This window comes from Schistocerca cancellata, chromosome 11 (assembly GCF_023864275.1).
Source record: "Schistocerca cancellata isolate TAMUIC-IGC-003103 chromosome 11, iqSchCanc2.1, whole genome shotgun sequence".
Lineage (NCBI taxonomy): Eukaryota > Metazoa > Arthropoda > Insecta > Orthoptera > Acrididae > Schistocerca > Schistocerca cancellata.
Genome location: NC_064636.1, coordinates 162,987,609 through 163,006,072, shown reverse-complemented (window position 1 = coordinate 163,006,072; position 18,464 = coordinate 162,987,609). Strand labels below are relative to the sequence as shown.

Genomic DNA, 18,464 nt, shown 5'->3' with positions numbered 1-18,464 from the left:
AGAAGTTGAGGGGCAGAGAGAAAGGGCAAGGACGAGACAGGCCCACAGATGGAAAAATAGTGGGCGAGGGGGAGACAAAAATAGTGGCAAAAGAGGAGATGGAATGAACATGGGAGGAGAAGATGGACTAACAGATTGGAATAAATACCTACCCCAGCAGTGCCACGAACTCAGCTGGTTACTAATATACTGCTGATCTCTAGAAAACTCACAATCTATGATTATTTCAATTAGCTTTCAACTAACTGATAACTTTTCTCGATCTACATGCAATATTAGTGATGTAAATGCTTACAATATTCTCAAGATCATCCCACACCTAATTTAGTCTGGGATCCTCACTGATACAATCACTGTGACAAGATACTCCCAACAGAACTTCAAGAAAATGACAAATATGTTCGAATTAATACAGCTTGTGCAAATCTGTAATACAAAGATATAATTTGCTGATCAGCTTTTCTAACCCACATTCCCATGATTCCACCTTGTGGTACATTTCACTGTGCTCTTTGCAGAGACTAACAGCTCTCTGCTACACTGTTACTTCACAGCACAGCACAGCACATACTGACTCTGACCATCGTCTGACCCAAGTTTGCCTCACATTGCAGTGTTGTGCTTTTCCTATCCACACACCTTTTATCACTCGCCTTCAACCTTCATCCGCCTATTGTTGCCTGCATTTATCAACTTAACGTCTTCTCACATTCACAGCTTTAGTGCAAATGAGTTCAGGCATTTGACACCCATTTCTGGGCAATGTATTATTGCTCTGGTAATCTTTGACTTCTCCTCCTCTCCAATCAACAGTAGTGTCTTGCACTGGACCCAAGATAAATCCAAGATTTTCAGCCTGCAAAAATTATTTTGCATTGACTGCCTGTGTGACAATCAAGGACCTGGTTCTAGAAAGCAATAAGGTAATTTAATTGAACTCTATTTAGAATTACTTTAGGACTGGCTTCTAGAAATGAAATAGTGTGGTGATACATGCAAAGACTGCAGAGCATACATTCAGTCTATCCCAAGGGATATACCTTCACCACACTGCCAATATATTTCCCAAGTGCAGTACAGTTCAGTTTTAGGCAGCTCGCTGTCCTATGGAAGCATTCACTGCACTATGGTATTTTGTTTTCATTCATTTCATATACCTCTAGTTGCAATGTTACCAGTCATTACTGTTAGCAGTTGTGGACTGTGCAGTGCTTAATGCTAAAAGCCACTTCAGCAAATGTTATTCAGTGGATATATCAATACATTTCTAGTATTTGTAGACTTTGAGAAAGCTTTTGACAATGTTGACTGGAATACTCTCTTTCAAATTCTGAAGGTGGTACAGGGACCGAAATGCTATTTACAATTTGTACAGAAACCAGATGGCAGTTATAAGAGTTTTTTTTTTTTTTTTTGGTTGGGTTTAAGGGCGCTCAACTGCTGAGGTCATTAGCGCCCAGTCACTGTTGTTAAAGCACATGGAATCTGGTAAAACTCAAGGGGATGGAGGGGACACCAGAAGGACCTGACAAAGATGCAGACAAAATAAGTAAAAAGATTAAATGTCTTTGGACAAGCCAGTTAAAGTTATAAAACGCAGAATACGAGCAGCTGCTCGAGCGTCATCAGCTAAAACATCCGGTAAAGTAGATGGCAGGGACAGGACAACACAAAATTGACTAAAACGGGGACACGACAATAAAACATGGCGCACTGTTAATGCCTGACCACAAGGGCACTGCGGGGCTGGGTCACCGGAGAGCAGGTAGCGGTGGCTAAACCGGCAATGCCCAATCCGCAACCTGGTCAGAAGGACCTCCTCGCGCCGAGATAGTCGGGAGGATGTTGTCCAAGCAGTTGGTAGCGGTTTTACTGCCCGGAGCTTGTTTCCTTGGAGGGATGACCAAGCATCCCACCACAACGACACAAGCCTCTTACATACATCCCCACGAACGTCGGATGACGGGACGCAATGGGAGGCTGGCAGAGGCAGGAGGACTGCAGCCTTGGCTGCAGCATCCGCAGCCTCACTCCCAGGCACTCCTACATGTCCGGGAACCCACAGAAAGCTGACAGAGCCACCATTATCAGCGAAAGAATGGAGGGACTGCTGTATCCGTTGAATCAAGGGATGGACCGGACATGGAGCTCCAAGGCTCTGAAGAGCACCGAGTGAGTCAGAGCAGAGTACATATGATGAATGGCGGTGGCGGCGGGCATACTGAACGGCCTGATGGAGAACAAAAAGCTCGGCCGTAAAGCTGGAACATTGGTCGAGGAGCCGGTATTTAAATGTGGCGGTCCCAACGACAAAGGCACAGCCGACACCATCGTCAGTTTTGGAGCAATCGGTGTAAAAGGTGTGACCGGCAAGTCGAGCACGAAGTTCGGCAAACCGTGAGCAATACACTGCAGCCGGAGTACCCTCCTTCGGGAGTGAGCTGAGGTCGAGATAAATATGAACCGGAGCCTGGAGCCAAGGTGGTGTCGGGCTCTCACCCTCTCTGAAGGTGGTAGGGAGGGCAAAATCCAATTGTCGAAGCAGGCGACGGAAGCGGACTCCGGGGGGCAGCAGGGCAGACACATACAACCCGTACTGACGGTCGAGAGAATCGGCGAAGAAGGACTTGTAAGAGGGGTGGTCGGGCATAGACGACAGCCGGCAGGCATACCGACACAGCAGTACGTCGCGCCGGTAGGTCAACGGTAACTCGGCAGCTTCAGCATAAAGACTCTCGACAGGACTAGTGTAGAAGGCTCCGGTTGCAAGACGTATCCCCCGATGTTGGATGGAGTTGAGCCGGCGTAAGAGGGATGGCCGAGCGGACGAGTAGACGAAGCTCCCATAATCCAGCTTCGATCGGACTATGGACCGATACAAGCGAAGCAGGACAGTGCGATCCGCTCCCCAAGATGAACCGCTAAGAACTCTGAGGACATTAAGGGAATGTGTACAACGGGCCGCCAAATAAGAGACATGTGGAGACCAACACAGTTTCCTGTCCAACATGAGCCCTAGAAACTTAGTTGTGTCCACGAATGGGAGAACAACGGGACCGAGATGTAAGGATGGCGGAAGGAACGCTTTATATCGCCAAAAGTTGATACAAACCGTCTTTTCTTCAGAGAACCGGAAGCCATTTGCCACGCTCCATGAGTAGAGGATGTTTAGACAACGCTGAAGGCAGTGCTCCAGGAGGCATGTTCTCTGGGCACTGCAGTAGATCGCGAAGTCATCGACAAAGAGAGAGCCTGAGACATTAGGTGGAATGCAATCCATAATTGGATTGATCGCAATGGCAAAAAGGGCTACGCTCAAGACGGAGCCCTGAGGCACTCCGTTCTCCTGGAGGAAGACGTCGGACAATACGGAGCCCGCACGTACCCTAAACTTTCGATCCGTTAAAAAGGAATCAATAAAAAGGGGCAGGCGACCGCGTAGGCCCCACCTGTGCATAGTGCGGAGGATACCTCCTCTCCAACAGGTGTCATAAGCCTTCTCCAAGTCGAAGAACACGGCTACCGTTTGGCGCCTTCGCAAAAAGTTGTTCATGATGAATGTCGACAAGGTCACGAGGTGGTTAACAGCGGAGCGGCGGCGACGAAAGCCGCATTGGACATTAGTAAGTAGCCGTCGAGATTCAAGAATCCAGACTAACCGAGCATTAACCATGCGCTCCATCACCTTACAGGCACGGCTTGTAAGAGAAATGGGGCGGTAACCAGAAGGAAGGTGTCTGTCCTTCCCGGGTTTGGGTATAGGAACAACAACGGCGTCACGCCAACGCATGGGGACTTGACCTTCGGTCCAGATGCGATTGTAGGTTCGGAGAAGGAAGCTTTTGCCCGCCGGAGAAAGGTGTGCCAGCATCTGAACGTGAATGGCATCCGGCCCTGGAGCAGAGGACCGGGACAGTGCAAGCGCACGTTCGAGTTCCCGCATAGTAAAGGGGGCATTATAGGTTTCCAGATTCAGCGAGTGGAAGGAAGGTCGCCGAGCCTCTTCTGCCTCTTTCCTGGAAAGGAAGGCAGGATGGTAATGGGCGGAGCTTGAAACCTCCTCGAAAAAGCGGCCAAAGGCGTTGGAGACAGCCACAGGATCAACAAGGACCGCATTACCTGAGGTCAGGCCAGGTACCGAGGAGTGGGCCTTAATGCCCGACAGCCGGCGCAGGCTACCCCAAACGACGGAAGAGGGAGTAAAACTGTTAAAGGAGCCGGTGAAAGAGGCCCAACAAGCTTTTTTGCTGTCTTTGATGACTCTACGGCATTGCGCTCGGAGTCGTTTGTATTCAATACAATTCGCCAACGTAGGATGGCGGCGAAAGGAGCGTAAAGCACGTCGTCGAGCACGGATAGCGTCCCTACAAGCCTCGTTCCACCAGGGGACGGAAACGCGACGTGAAGAAGTAGTACGAGGAATGGAACGTTCGGCAGCATGGATGATAACAGCCGTGAGGTATTCGACCTGACTGTCACAACTGGGAAAATCGTGGTCCGGAAAGGTCGCCAGGGATGAGTAAAGTCCCCAGTCAGCTTTCAGTATGTTCCAGCTCGAAGGACGTGGGGATGGGGTGTGGTGAAGGAGACGAACGACACAGGGGAAGCGGTCGCTCGAATAGGTGTCAGAAAGGACATACCACTCGAACCGACGGGCAAGAGTGGTAGAACAGATCGAGAGGTCCAAGTGGGAGTAGGTATGAGTGGAGTCCGAGAGGAAAGTCGGGTTGCCGGTATTGAGGCAGACAAGATTGAGATGGTTGAAGACATCTGCCAAGAGTGAGTCTCTTGGACAGGATGCAGGAGAGCCCCAAAGGGGATGATGGGCATTGAAGTCGCCAAACAATAAAAACGGCGGGGGAAGCTGAACGATCAGGTGCATCATGTCAGCCCGACTAACAGCAGACGACGGTGGAGTGTAGATGGTACAAACTGAAAAAGTAAAAGCAGAAAGAGTAATGCGGACAGCTATTGCTTGGAGTGGGGTGGTCAATGGGATGGGATGGTAATAGACGTCGTCCCGAATGAGCAACATGACCCCACCATGAGCTGGGACACCGTCCACAGGGGTGAGGTCATACTGCTCCGAGGTATAGGAGGTAAAGGCAATACGGTCAGTCGGGCGCAACTTGGTTTCCTGGAGTCCAAGGACGAGCGGACAGTGCAGGCGGAGGAGCAGTTGTAATTCCTCCCGATTAGATCGAATACCTCTTATGTTCCAATGAAACAACGCCATCGCTAGTCAAAAAGTCGGGGGAACGAGACGGGGGAAGAGCTGGTCACCTCGACGGCCGCGGAGGGCCAGGTTGCGAGGGAACAACGCTACAACAGACGGGAGGCGGATCCGGTTCCATCGACTGGTCGCCAGCTGCGGCCGCTGTCCCTGGTTGTGTAGGAGGGGCAGCATCATTTGCCGACGAAAGGCCAGCTGAGCGCCTGGCAGCAGAGCGTCCCGGCGAAACTGAGGACGGCCGGGAGCAGCGACTCACGGATGGAGCGTCAGTCGAAACGCGCCGGGGTGGAGAGGGGGATAGAGACTTCTTCTTGGAGGCCTTCTTGGAAGGCCGAGGAGGCACAGGGATGGTGGGCTGGACCCGAAGAAGGTCCTCACGCGCGGGGTCCGTTTTGGAACGCCGGACCTCGGAAGCCGGGGTCCGGAACGTTTCCCCGATGGACGCCTGAGAAGAGGATCGCTTCTCAGGTGGCGTGTGGGGAGAAGGAGGAGGAAGGGTGGCCCCTGGGGCAGAGGGGGTGGGGGCCACGGGGGAGGAGGATTTGGAAGGGAGGGATTTGGGAGGAGGAGGCACAGCCCCCTGATGGGCGGAGGAGGCGGAGGGGGGACAGGAGAGGGGTGAGGATACCGCGGAAGGAGTGGACACAACTGAGGCAAACGAAGTGGTCAATGGCACGGGATGGAGGCGGTCGTATTTCTTCCTGGCCTCAGAATAAGACAGCCGATCCAAAGTTTTGATTTCTTGTATCTTCTTCTCCTTCTGATATGCGGGGCAGTCTGAGGATCTAGGTGAGTGGACGCCAGGACAATTAACGCACCGAGGTGGTGGGGTGCATGTATGTTCCTCACGAAGAGGACGTCCACAATCGCCACAAAGGGGCTCAGCCTCACACCGTGACGACATGTGCCCAAAGCGCAAACACCTAAAACAGCGCATAGGAGGCGGAACGTAGGGTCGCACGTCACACCGGTAGCACATTACCTTTACCTTCTCCGGGAGAACGTCCCCCTCGAAGGCGAGGATAAAGGCCCCGGTGTCGATGCGACGGTCTTTGGGGCCGCGCTGGACTTGCCGGACGAAATGCACGCCTCGGCGCTCCAGGTTGGCCCTGAGCTCCTCATCAGATTGTAGCAGGAGGTCACGATGAAAAATAACCCCCTGCGTCCTATTTAGTGCCAGATGTGGGACAATTGAGACTGGGATGTCCCCTAGGCGGTCGCACGCCCGGAGCGCCGCCGACTGTGTGGCGGAGGTGGTCTTGATAAGAACGGACCCTGAACGCATCTTGCTGAGAGCCTCGATTTCCCCGAAGATATCCTCAATGTGCTGAACAAAGAACATGGGCTTGGAGGTGGCGAATGTCCCCCCATCGGTTCGAGAACAGACCAAATAGTGGGGGAAGTACTTCGCTCCAAGCCGGCGGGCCTGTCCCTCCTCCCATGGAGTGGCCAAGGGGAAAGGGGCAGGAGAACCAGAACTAGAAACGGTACCTTTTCTTTTGAAAGACTCGGCCGCAGAGCAACCTGATACGTGGTGACGTTTCATCTGCGAAACGTCCGCCCCGATACCACCCACTCCGACCAGGGGCTCTCCCCACGGGCGCCACCCAGCCGCAGCAAGGGCCACCTGGCAGGATGACCATTGCCGGGAGTCCTGATGCCCCAAGGAGACGGGCATCTACTCCTTGGCCGACGTTGGGAGGGTGCAGCTCAGGTATTGGCAGCACGATCCCTGTGTTGTCAGGGGGCTACAACCTAGAGGGTACATGACGACCCCACCACAACGGGCTGGCTACCGTGCTGGATTTCTGGTGCCATGGAAAGTCCATCATGATCGCTGGTGCAGATGGAGACGCACTATGGGCGTAACTTGGACAACCCAAAAGGCGTTGAGGACCAATTTGAGTAATAGTGGGTATGGTTACAACGCCGGTGCAATGCTGAGTGCCAAGGTCTGAGTGCACTTAGGACCAGTGGTACACCACGTAAGGTGTCCTTCCCCAAAAGGCTCGTACTTCTGTAGAAATTTAGAAAAATGGAGGTCAAACCCCAAGGGGGACCATCACATGGAAGGCCGAAATGGTTGAAACTCCTTTTAGTCGCCTCGTAAGACAGGCAGGAATACCTCGGGCCTATTCTTACCCCGGACCCGCAGGGGGGGAGTTATAAGAGTCAAGGGACATGAAAGGGAAGGAGTGGTTGGGAAGGGAGTGAGACAAGGTTGTAGCCTCTCTCCGATGCTACTCAATCTGTATATTGAGCAAGCAGTAAAGGAAACAAAAGAGAAGTTCAGAGTAGGTATTAAAATCCATGGAGAAGAAATAAAAACTTTGAGGTTCACTGATGACATTGTAAGCAAAGGACCTGGAATAGCAGTTGAATGAAATGGACAGTGTCTTGAAAGGAGGGTATAAGATGAACATCAACAAAAGCAAAACAAGGATAATGGAATGTAGTCGAATAAAGTCAGGTGATGCTGAGGGAATTAGATTAGGAAATTAGACACTTAAAGTAGTAAAGGAGTTTTGCTATTTGGGGAGCAAAATAACTGATGATGGTTGAAGTAGAGCGGATATAAAATGTAGACTGGCAATAGCAAGGAAAGCGTTTCTGAAGAAGAGAAATTTGTTAACATCGAGTATAGATGTAAGTGTCAGGAAGTCGTTTCTGAAAGTATTTGTATGGAGCATAGCCATGTATATAAGAGAAACATGGACGATAAATAGTTTAGACAAGAAGAGAATAGAAGCTTTCGAAATGTGGTGCTACAGAAGAATGCTTAAGATTAGATGGGTAGATCACATAACTAATGAGGAGGTGTTGAATACAATTGGGGAGAAGAGGAGTCTGTGGCACAACGTGACCAGAAGAAGGGATAGGTTGGTAGAACATGTTCAGAGGCATTAAGGGATCACCAATTTAGTACTGGAGAGCAGCGTGGAGGGTAAAAATCATAAAGGGAGACCAAGAGATGAATACACTAAGCAGATTCAGAAGGATGTAGGCTGCAGTAGGTACTGGGAGATGAAGCTTGCACAGGATAGAGTAGCATGGAGAGCTGCATCAAACCAGTCTCAGGACTGAAGACAACAACAACAACAACAACAACATATCAATATCACTCTTGTTCACGGCACTGCAATATAAAATCAGTTGAGAGAAATGGTTTGTGCATAATCTGCCTACATCATCAACACCTTTTGTTGACAGTGCTCCCAAATGTACTGTTGTTGATGAGAAACTTATGCTAAAATAAAAAGAGGAAATTATTGGCTTCAGCATCCATACGTGGAAGTAAGTGAAAAATTTGAAAAGATAGAGCATATAAATCCAATACCTCTCCATAAACCAGTTGGCCACATACGAAAACTTACAGGTTGACAAAAACGTACAGGCATAAAATAATTAGGCTGATAACTTCTCACTGGCACTTCAACCCAACAGATCTGATATGGGCCTAAATTGAAGAATATGTTGGAAAGCATTGATGAAACAAATAAAAAAGGTACACTGTCCAGTTGGGGAACTCAGTAATGAAGCTGTTAAGAAAATTACCAAAGAATGTGTGGTGTATTTACCTGCAGAGCAGATTGTATTTTCATTACTAAGAAGGCTTTTATTGGCAACTACAATCAAAAGAAGTGTACCTCAGGAATTCAGCACTAGTGACACTAACAAAATTTTAATTTTTTGAATCATAATTGTTGTAATTAGAAGGTAGTGAATGATGTTATCACTACTCTTCTTACCTCTACCTCTTACCTCGTACCTCTACCAAAATTGGTAACTTTCTTGTTACATGGATTTGTAATGTTTGATCAGAAAATGTAATGTCATGTTAGCCGTAAATCCTGTGCTGTGTTTCTCTCAACAAAACAGATGACTGATATCTTATCACATGAGCAGAGCATCACACATAATATTTAATTTAAATTAATCTTATCTTAGCCGTCTCTGAGAGAGTTTGAAGCTGTTGAAAATAAGATATATTCTAAGTATTTTGTTAACACAATTTGGTCATTTAAACTCAGTAACAAAGTTTCTCTATGAGAGAAATTTTCAGGAACGTTAGATAATGGATTTTCGAAAATATTCTGCAGATAAAACTAAAAATTTATTGCCACAAACAAATCTAAAATGAGAATGTAGTGCAACTCTTCCAGAACCCACTTCCACCTTTGTACACTGATTAGTATGCAAATTAGAGTGTGTTCAATGAAATGTCAGATCATACGAACAGTCAAGGAAGAATGAGACAACTGCATTCTGCATCTCCATGTGTTCCTGCTCTAGTGTCAATACCAAAGTACTTTTGGGGACAGTATAGATCACAAGCCTCAGTTTTAATTTTACTGTAGATTGTGATTTTACACACAATCATTTTCATAATTTCAATGTTATTGATCTACTAATGTTCTAGTGCTTTAAATTCAGCTGTAGCTTGTACCCATGTGTCAACAGTTCTCAACCTGTTTCCTCAGGTAATGCTCTACAGACCAACTCTCATGCATGCTATGGACAACCATTTTAGCTCTGGAATTTGCTATGACAGTGCCAAGCAGAGATTTTCCCATTTAATGTATCACTGTTAATTTATCAAGTATTATGTTGAACACACTTGAACAACAATGACGATGTTTTTCAACACCCTCACAGTGCTGTGCAATCATTGTCTGTGAGTACTGTGATCTTTAAGAAATGGGTTCCTTATTCTCTCATAATACATGTGTGATTACAGTCCATATCCCTGCCTATTAATACCCAATTCTTTGTACACCTACATCTACACCAGACTAGTCACCCAATGTTGCATGGAAGAGCATACAAATGGTACCACTACATCCATTACTTCACCCTTTCCTACTCCATATCAAGGTGGTGTTTGGGGGAGAACAATTGCCAGGAAGCATCTATATTAGCTCTAATGCCTCCTATTTTGTTGCCACACTCATTTTGCAAGATATATATTGGAATAAATAGTACATTGTCCAAATCTTGCTGTGTACTGAATTACACTATATCCTCCTCAAAAAAGCACTTCTTTATCTACTAGTTTAGAGTTGCAAGTGCGTGATGAGGTGCCACTATTGACTATGTAACTAACATAAAAATTAACTACACTCTAAAGTTCCTATTTGATATGTGTAATAGTAGCATTTTTCTCCAAGTGAGATGGAAACATCTGACTAGTTCACTACCTGATGTCTTAACACTTATCCTATCATCCTGTCCCTTCTTTTAGTCAGCATGTTCTGTACATTTCTTTCCTTAACAGTTCTACTGAGAACTCCATATTCCTTGTAAGTTCACTTAATTTTCAGTGCCATTCTCTAATCCCACATCTGAAATGTTTCAGTTCCCTTCTTTTTATTTTCCAATTACGTCTACCCAGTAAAAATTCCAATATTCACCACAACTGATCTTAGTCCACAGAGGTGGATACTGTTACAAAGAATAGATTTCTACTAAGTGTTACAAATTTTTGTAAACAGCATTAAATTTGACTGTTTGCTTTCCCGGCAAAGACTGTTTAAGGTTTCTTGGGTCGCCAGCCGGGTGGTAGCATTGATATATTGCGACGTTTTTGACAAAAAAAGAGATGAATGACATCAGAGCCATGATCAATTTGGCTGGAAAAGAACTGGACGCTGCCACAATCGCAGTCCTCAAGAAAGAACTGAAATTTGCCCCTATCCCCAGAACAAACCCAAAACGAGACATTATAGTGGTGTGGAAGAAGCAGTAAGGGCTTCCAAAGGAGGAAGCAGAGGAAGTCAGGTGGGAAACTTCCAGAATAATCGACAGATTTTAGTTGCCTACAAATAATGTATCTGCGGAAGAACGAGCAGCTCTCTGGTCCCTGGGAGATGACCGTGATATAACGATCCTACCAGCAGATAAAGGGAACACTACAGTGCTATTAAGCACTGCCGAGTACCGGTACAAAATAAACCTGCTGCCACAACACGAGGCCTATAAGATGCTGAAGAAGGATCCAACCCCGACGATGAGTAGAAAGATGGTAGCTCTGCTGAAGAAATCTGGCTTACCTGAGCCAATGAAGAAGTGGCTGTACCATAGAGTGCCAGCAATACCACACTTCTATGGACTCCCTAAGATCCATAAGGAAGGGGTACCTCTCGACAGATTGCAGACTCCAACTCTCACAGTTAAGGACTTGCTAAATGCCTAGCAACACTGCTCCAACGCCTTGTGGGACACTGCAGCCACCATGTGAGAAACTCAGCCAAATTTGTAAAAATACTCAGGGACATGCTACTACAAATCGAGGACCTACTCGTGAGCTTCAACATGACGTCGTTTTTCACGAAAGTGTCCTTCAAGACTCCTTGACACTTTTAGCCCAGCACTTTGAACCACAAAGTCAGCCTTTCAGAACAAGCACTAACAACCTACATTCAGCACCACAGGGAATTCATCGAACAGATTGACAATGTGGCCTTGGGCTTCCCACTGGCTCCTGTGAATTCAAAACCTCTATATCGAACATTTCGAGGAGGTGGCCCTTCAAAGTGCCAGACAGAAACCAAAGCACTTCTTCCGCTATGTCAACAACACTTTTGTTATATTCAGACATGGAAAACAGGTGCTAGATGAGATTCAGGAACACCTCAACAGCATCCATCCAAACACCAAATTTATAATGGAAATCGATGAAAATGGATGCCTCCCCTTCCTTGATATTTTAATTAAGAGGAAGGTAGATCGTTCACTATGCCATGCAGTACATAGGAAGAAGACACACACAGACCTATACCTTCATGCAACAAGCTGCCACCATCCAGCACAAAGACAAACAGTACTTAAATGGCTCTGAGCACTATGGAACCTAACTGCTGTGGTCATCAGTCCCCTAGAACTTAGAAATACTTAAACCTAATTAACCTAAGGACATCACACACATCCATGACTGAGGCAGGATTCAAATCTGCGACCGTAGCGGTCGTGCAGCTCCAGACTGCAGTGCCTAGAACCCTCGGCCACTCCGGCCGGCCAAACAGTACTTACCACGCTGGTACATAGGGCGCATGCCATCTGCAACTAAGACAGCCAACCATCCGAGCTGCAACACCTGAGGGAAGTCTTCCTCCAAAATTGCTACAGTGAAACGCAGATCAACAGGGCACTTAAAAGGAAGAAGGAAGCAGTGAGAACCCCAGATTATGATGAAGTAGAAGGAGACAAACAACTCGCTTTCCTTCCGTACACGGTTCCACTCTCAGCCAAAATTGCACTATTTCTGGGCAAATATAATATCAAAACCATTCTCCAACCACCACCAAAGACAGGGAGTTCCTAGGTATTGCCAAAGACCTGCTGATCCTTAACACACGAGGAGTATAAAGCATACCATGCAAATGCATAAAACAATACATTGGGCAAACACAGCACTGTACATCTAAATGCTGTGAAGAACATATCAGAAAAATCAGCCGAAGCAAAATACAGCATAAATGAAAAACACACCTTCAACTTCAAAAACACAAAGGTACAGTGCCGAGCATGTGGCTTCTGGGAAAGCATTATCAAAGAATCCATAGAAATAAGGATTCACAACAATCTGGTCAACAGAGATGAGGGATCTCAACTCAGTGCAGCATGGAACTCTGCGATAGCGGCAGTCCATCAGGAGCTTACCCGTCAATGTCCTCTGCCACGGACGTAGACAGAATGCTTACACTGAGAACCAAACATGGCTGCCAAGAGCAACTGTCATCACCATCACCGTGTGCACACCACTGGTCCACCGCGGCTACCCAAGGTCTAGTGGAGGGGGGGGTGACCGCACATATAAATAACCCGCTCTCCACCAATCTCGACACTTCGCCAGAAGATGGGTAGTATGACAATTCCTCAAACGTTGCAAGATATCAACACTACCATGCAGCTGAAGACCTGAGAAACCTTCATCAGCATTAAATTTAGTACAATATGGTGATAGTTAATTAAATGAATATGGAATTTCACACACTATCACTGTAATGTGCTAAATGTAATGCTGTTTACAAGAATTCTTGCTATCACAATGTTTTCTCTTTGCAAGCAGTTTGGGATAAGCAATGTTCCATTACACTGTAAATTTATGCCATACATACTGGATAAACTCATTGCCTTTACACAGAGCAAACAATTCCAGTAATGCAGTTTGTTTTTCATTAAATACTTCAGTGAAAAGAAATAGTATGACAAATACAAAACTTATCTGATAACATACTGCTTACAGTTGATTGCTTTACCTCTTACATCTTTTCTATTATAGAACTCTGACAGAGACAAATAAATTGACAGCTGCTGCAAGGAAGTCATCTTTGGTACATTTGTTCCAAGAATGAATTTGAGGCATTCATTATTTACATGTACAATAAAATTACCATGTGTTACAGTTAATAAACTTGTGTTTCCTACAAGTTTCATTCAAATAACATTACACATAGCAGAACAACATACCTACAGTCAATTAAAATACTATAAAAATTCTGGAGAAGTGCTACTATCCTAGGTTTTAATGATTCATCATTTATGATCACTGGAATTTACTGCACCCAATGCATTTCATGATATTCATACAGTACTTCATGCACAATGCATCACCGATGTGAAAACTTACATCATGCTCAATGCCATCTAAATCCCGTTTCAGTTCTAGGTCTTGCTTTATATGAAGACTAGGCATTACAATCCTTGGTGGATCTTGAAGAAACTGAAAAAGAAAGAATGGCATATTCAAAGCTTCTGTTGTTGTGCTTGTGTTACACATCAAGTGGGGCTAAAAAGCTATTGGTCACATGTATTCACTTACTGGCATTAGGTAACAAGAAAATGTGTCACATTAAATTAGATTTACTTTCATTCCAATTGATTTATACTGAGGAGGTCCTACAGGATGTAGATAATGTCAGAAAAACATGACAAACATTTGAAATCAAAGTTCTGTTTACTTTGGAGGTAGACACATCAGATATCAACCAAACAGAAATTATTTCATCCTTTCCAAGCAGCTACTACTACTACTACTACTACTACTACTACTACTACTACTTCTCTCTCTCTCTCTCTCTCTCTCTCTCTCTCTCTCTCTCCCCTCCCTCCCCCCACTCTGAATGTGCCAAGGTGAAGGCTCAAATAAGAACATTTTTTGATTTTATGATCTCAGCTCCCTATTTTCTGACCTATGTTATTCAGTGGAAGGAGATAGGGTACCGCTGCAAATGCAATGAGGGCACTATGGTCGAGAAGAAACTAAGCAACTAGCAGGTTATATGCAGAATGCATTTTTTAGGTCAGAAAACCACCTGTAAAGACAATAAGCAGGTAACTGCAGATCTAAATGTGGGTCACCAAATTTTGGTACTGAGGAAAATACATGTCTAATGTCACAAAAACTAATGCAAACCTGAAGTAAAAGTAAAGCTTTCAACAACCTGGAGTTAGTTATTAACACCTTAGTGCTATGTTAGACATTGTCTTACTGGATGTGGTACACCACTGGCTTCCTCCAACTTTTGAACTCACTGACACAGTAAGTTACACGAGGACCTAGAGCTTCACAATGGAATGGAAACTGTCATTTTCCACATAGACAATTTTCATGTGAAAAAGTGACAGATGATGCCTCGGACGGAACCCAGAACACTTGAATTTGTAGCCTCACACCCATTCAATAAGCAATCCTCTTACTCTTAGAAAAGTGTATATGCATTCAAGACAAGATCCAGAGTTTAATTAACTAACAGTGGCATTGTACACAACAGTGGAAGGAAAACTAGAAATAATTAGCTACAAAATGAGAGATTCCATGCCGAGGACCCACTAGAAAGCTGCACCACAGAACACAGGCAGTAATACATTATCATGAAAAATCAGTACTGGACAATGACATAAATCTGCATTTATCTCATTGCATGTTACTGAAATTTGGAATCTGCATGTGTGAGGAAAAAATAATTTTGAAGTGTCAAATGAGATGTGGAAAAAGTAACCATTTGAATTCCAACATCCACCCACCATAGTACATTAATGCTTAAGAAATAGTTGGTAAATATTGTATACAAATCAAAATCCTCTATCATACTGCAGTGACAGGATATATATACTTGTCAGCTACATAATTGAAGATGCATGAATTCAAACAGTGAAAAAGATTTGGAGGAAAATTACATCAATAAAGTACAACATGACATGAGCTTGACCAAATATAGACAACATGAGCCATGCTGTCCATCCATTTCATTGAAGAGATTTAGAGAATCCATGGAAAATGTAGATCTAAATTTTGAGAGGACAAACGGAACTCTTTCATCTCAAAATCATGTCCTGTGACATTAGCACAGCTGTGAAAACAAAAATTCCTGTGAAAATCTATCAAACATGTTTTCCCAAAATTAGCTTGTGTAACTGTTTAGAGAAACCACACAACAGGAAAATATTTATTCTATTAGTAATAGACATGCCCAAAATAATAAATTCTCTAAATACAGAGATTGGAACATGAGCACTGGACTACTGAAGCATCACAGATTGCTATTGTTAAAAACAAACTCTGGAAGACCAGAACATACTTCTGCCTAACAAACCTGATAAAGTAATCAGACATGATGTAACAGCCAATACACCCAGCATGGGGAATGTTGTGGAATACAGTGAGGACCTGCAAATGTTAACAACATAACATAGTTACATGACAGCAGATATCTGTACAGCAAATTCAAATGAAGCTAAATCCCCTGAATCCCCATGGCCAACCAAAAGTTGAACATATGAGAACCACCAAGACAGCTTATATAAGAAGCCTTCCATTAATTTATAAGCAACATCATATCTTGCAAAATATGAAACAAAAAACGAAAACCCCAGAACTTCTGAACAAAAATGTTAGAAAAGGGATCAAAGACATCTCTACAGTTGATAGTTGACAATGATGCAGATGGTAGCAAAACAGAAGACAGTAACAGAAAAGACATAATTACAATGCTTCGCCTTAGAAATTTTCTCCACTAAAGAACATAAAAATGCATTCACATTTCTTACTACAGCACAGATACTAAAATGACAGATACATAATTGACTAAAGTGGGGATAGAAGGGAGAAGGAAAAACTAAACTTTTTCTACACAATTACCACTAGACCTGAAGGGGCAGCCATCAGATGAAATAAACCAAGTGGATGTTGCAGGATCACCTGTGGCAATGGAACTGTCATTTTATGGAACAGTGGCGTTTCATGGGAATAGAAAAATGCATAGGTCATTTCAGGTTGTAAGAAGAGGCACAGCAAACATGTTTGGAGCTAAAGACCCAAACAGCAGATAATTATGTTCTCCTATATGATTTTGGAAAGAAAACAGTTCCTCTGCATGAATAAAAATGAATCCTACAGTCATTCATCAAGTAAAATTGACTGCTCTATTCACTCACTGTTCTGCTGAATGCAATCAGCCAATACAATTTTGAATAGCGGGTGATTTAAGCTAATCAAACATTCACATAGTGATCTAGTGACTGCCTAATATTAGAGATTTGTCTAACAACAGATGTAAAAATTTATTTTGGCTGCACTGATAAGTTAAACCTGGATTTCTTGCATTTTATGGGCTGCCACCTTAACCATTATGGACACATCCCTGTGACAATAAGAACTTGACTGAAAAGGGTATCTTGCAGATCATCCTCTTCAATTTCCTTCAGACTTACAGTATTTGGAGTTTAGTGCTGGAACATCAATTTCCTAAACCAGCACTAGGCAGTAACCAAACTAAAAAAATTTGACTTTGAAGATCAGAAGACTTCTGAGTGCTGCCTACTACAAAACATTTCCTATTTATTAACACAATTGCTGGTAACTGGAAGAATAAAAGTGCCTTAATGAAAAAGTTGCTGGTTCAGATCTCCTAGTAGGAACTACTACTTTTTAAAACTTCCATGTCTACTAACAAACTGCAAATTTAACAAATACTGAATTGTAATGGTTTGGTAAAAATTACATATTTTTTCATCATTCAACATATTAAAACAAAAATTTTGATACATTCATGCGAGATTTATTTATTTTCAATTTGATGCTCTCCATTTCTGTACCAAAATGTAATTTTTAACAATACTCGCATTTTTATGTAACTTTTAACTAAAAATAACTATTAGAAAAGTATGACTCAGCATGAATTAAAATTACCATTTGTATTACATATGAAATTTAAATAAAACGAAAAGAACTGGTAGCACTTAGTGTGATCTGAACCACCAATTTTATGATTATTATAATATTATCCTATGCACTCAGCTACAGACAACTATACAATACATTTTTTACACTTGCCAGCACTCACAAATCACCCAATTGCCAAATGCATTTTTTGTTTCTACTTTTATGGAGAACAGTATCATACTGCTTTGCCAAATAATTGGCTGGCCACTGACCTTCAAATCCTGAACCTAAGACGAAAATCTATGAGGACACACAAGTGAAATCCCCTTGGCAGCCCTGGAGGCGTGCTTGGTTAGGCTAACTGTTTAAGTAAATGATCCTGAAACTAAGAGTTACAGCCTCAAATCTGAGACCTAGCAACAGTTTTCATCTGTTGGTTTGTATGTGTACCAATGCAGCAGTCTCACAGAATTGTTATTTATCTTCATACAGATAATGAAGTAATTCTACAGATATACATGCTAGAACTATTGTTCCTGCTCAAAGACAGCACTTTAAACAATAGTTCACAGTCCCCACCCCAAATGAACCATGGACACTGCCGAGGCAGGGTTGCTTGCATGTCAACAACATTGAAAACAGTGTTAGGTGCAAACACAAATAAGTATTATCTGAAGAGATATCAAACTTAGACATGGATTCTCAAGAGGGGCAAAATACTTTTCAGCAGTTGCAGGAGCAATGGTCTGAATTGTCAGCTGACCTGGCCTTGTAGCATTAACCAACTTCCTGTGCCAATAATGCAAATGTCTGAAAGCAAAGCGAAACTGTAGCTCTCTTTGTTTTTCTTCTCAAGAGCATGCAGCTGTACTGTACGAAATTATCTTAGGCAAAATATTCAGGAGGTAAAATAGTCCCACATTCAGATCTCCAGGCAGAGTCTACTCAGGAGGATGTTATCAGGAAAAGCAGGCCAGGCAGTCTATATGTCTGAGTGTGGAGTATTACATATCTTAGCAGGATTAGCATATATCACTAGGAGTAAGATAGATATTGCCTACAGGAAAA

The 18,464-nt window shown here is 44.0% G+C and overlaps 1 protein-coding gene across 3 annotated transcripts in view; it reads right to left on the bottom strand.

The window, feature by feature from the left end:
• LOC126108604 (uncharacterized) overlaps nt 1-18,464 on the bottom strand; it is a 203,773-nt gene that overhangs the window by 168,728 nt on the left and 16,581 nt on the right. For all 3 annotated transcript variants that reach the window (XM_049913908.1, XM_049913907.1, XM_049913909.1), the window contains exon 4: nt 13,863-13,955. In XM_049913908.1, the coding sequence (XP_049769865.1) occupies nt 13,863-13,955 (93 nt within the window). The remainder of the gene's footprint in view (nt 1-13,862; nt 13,956-18,464) is intronic.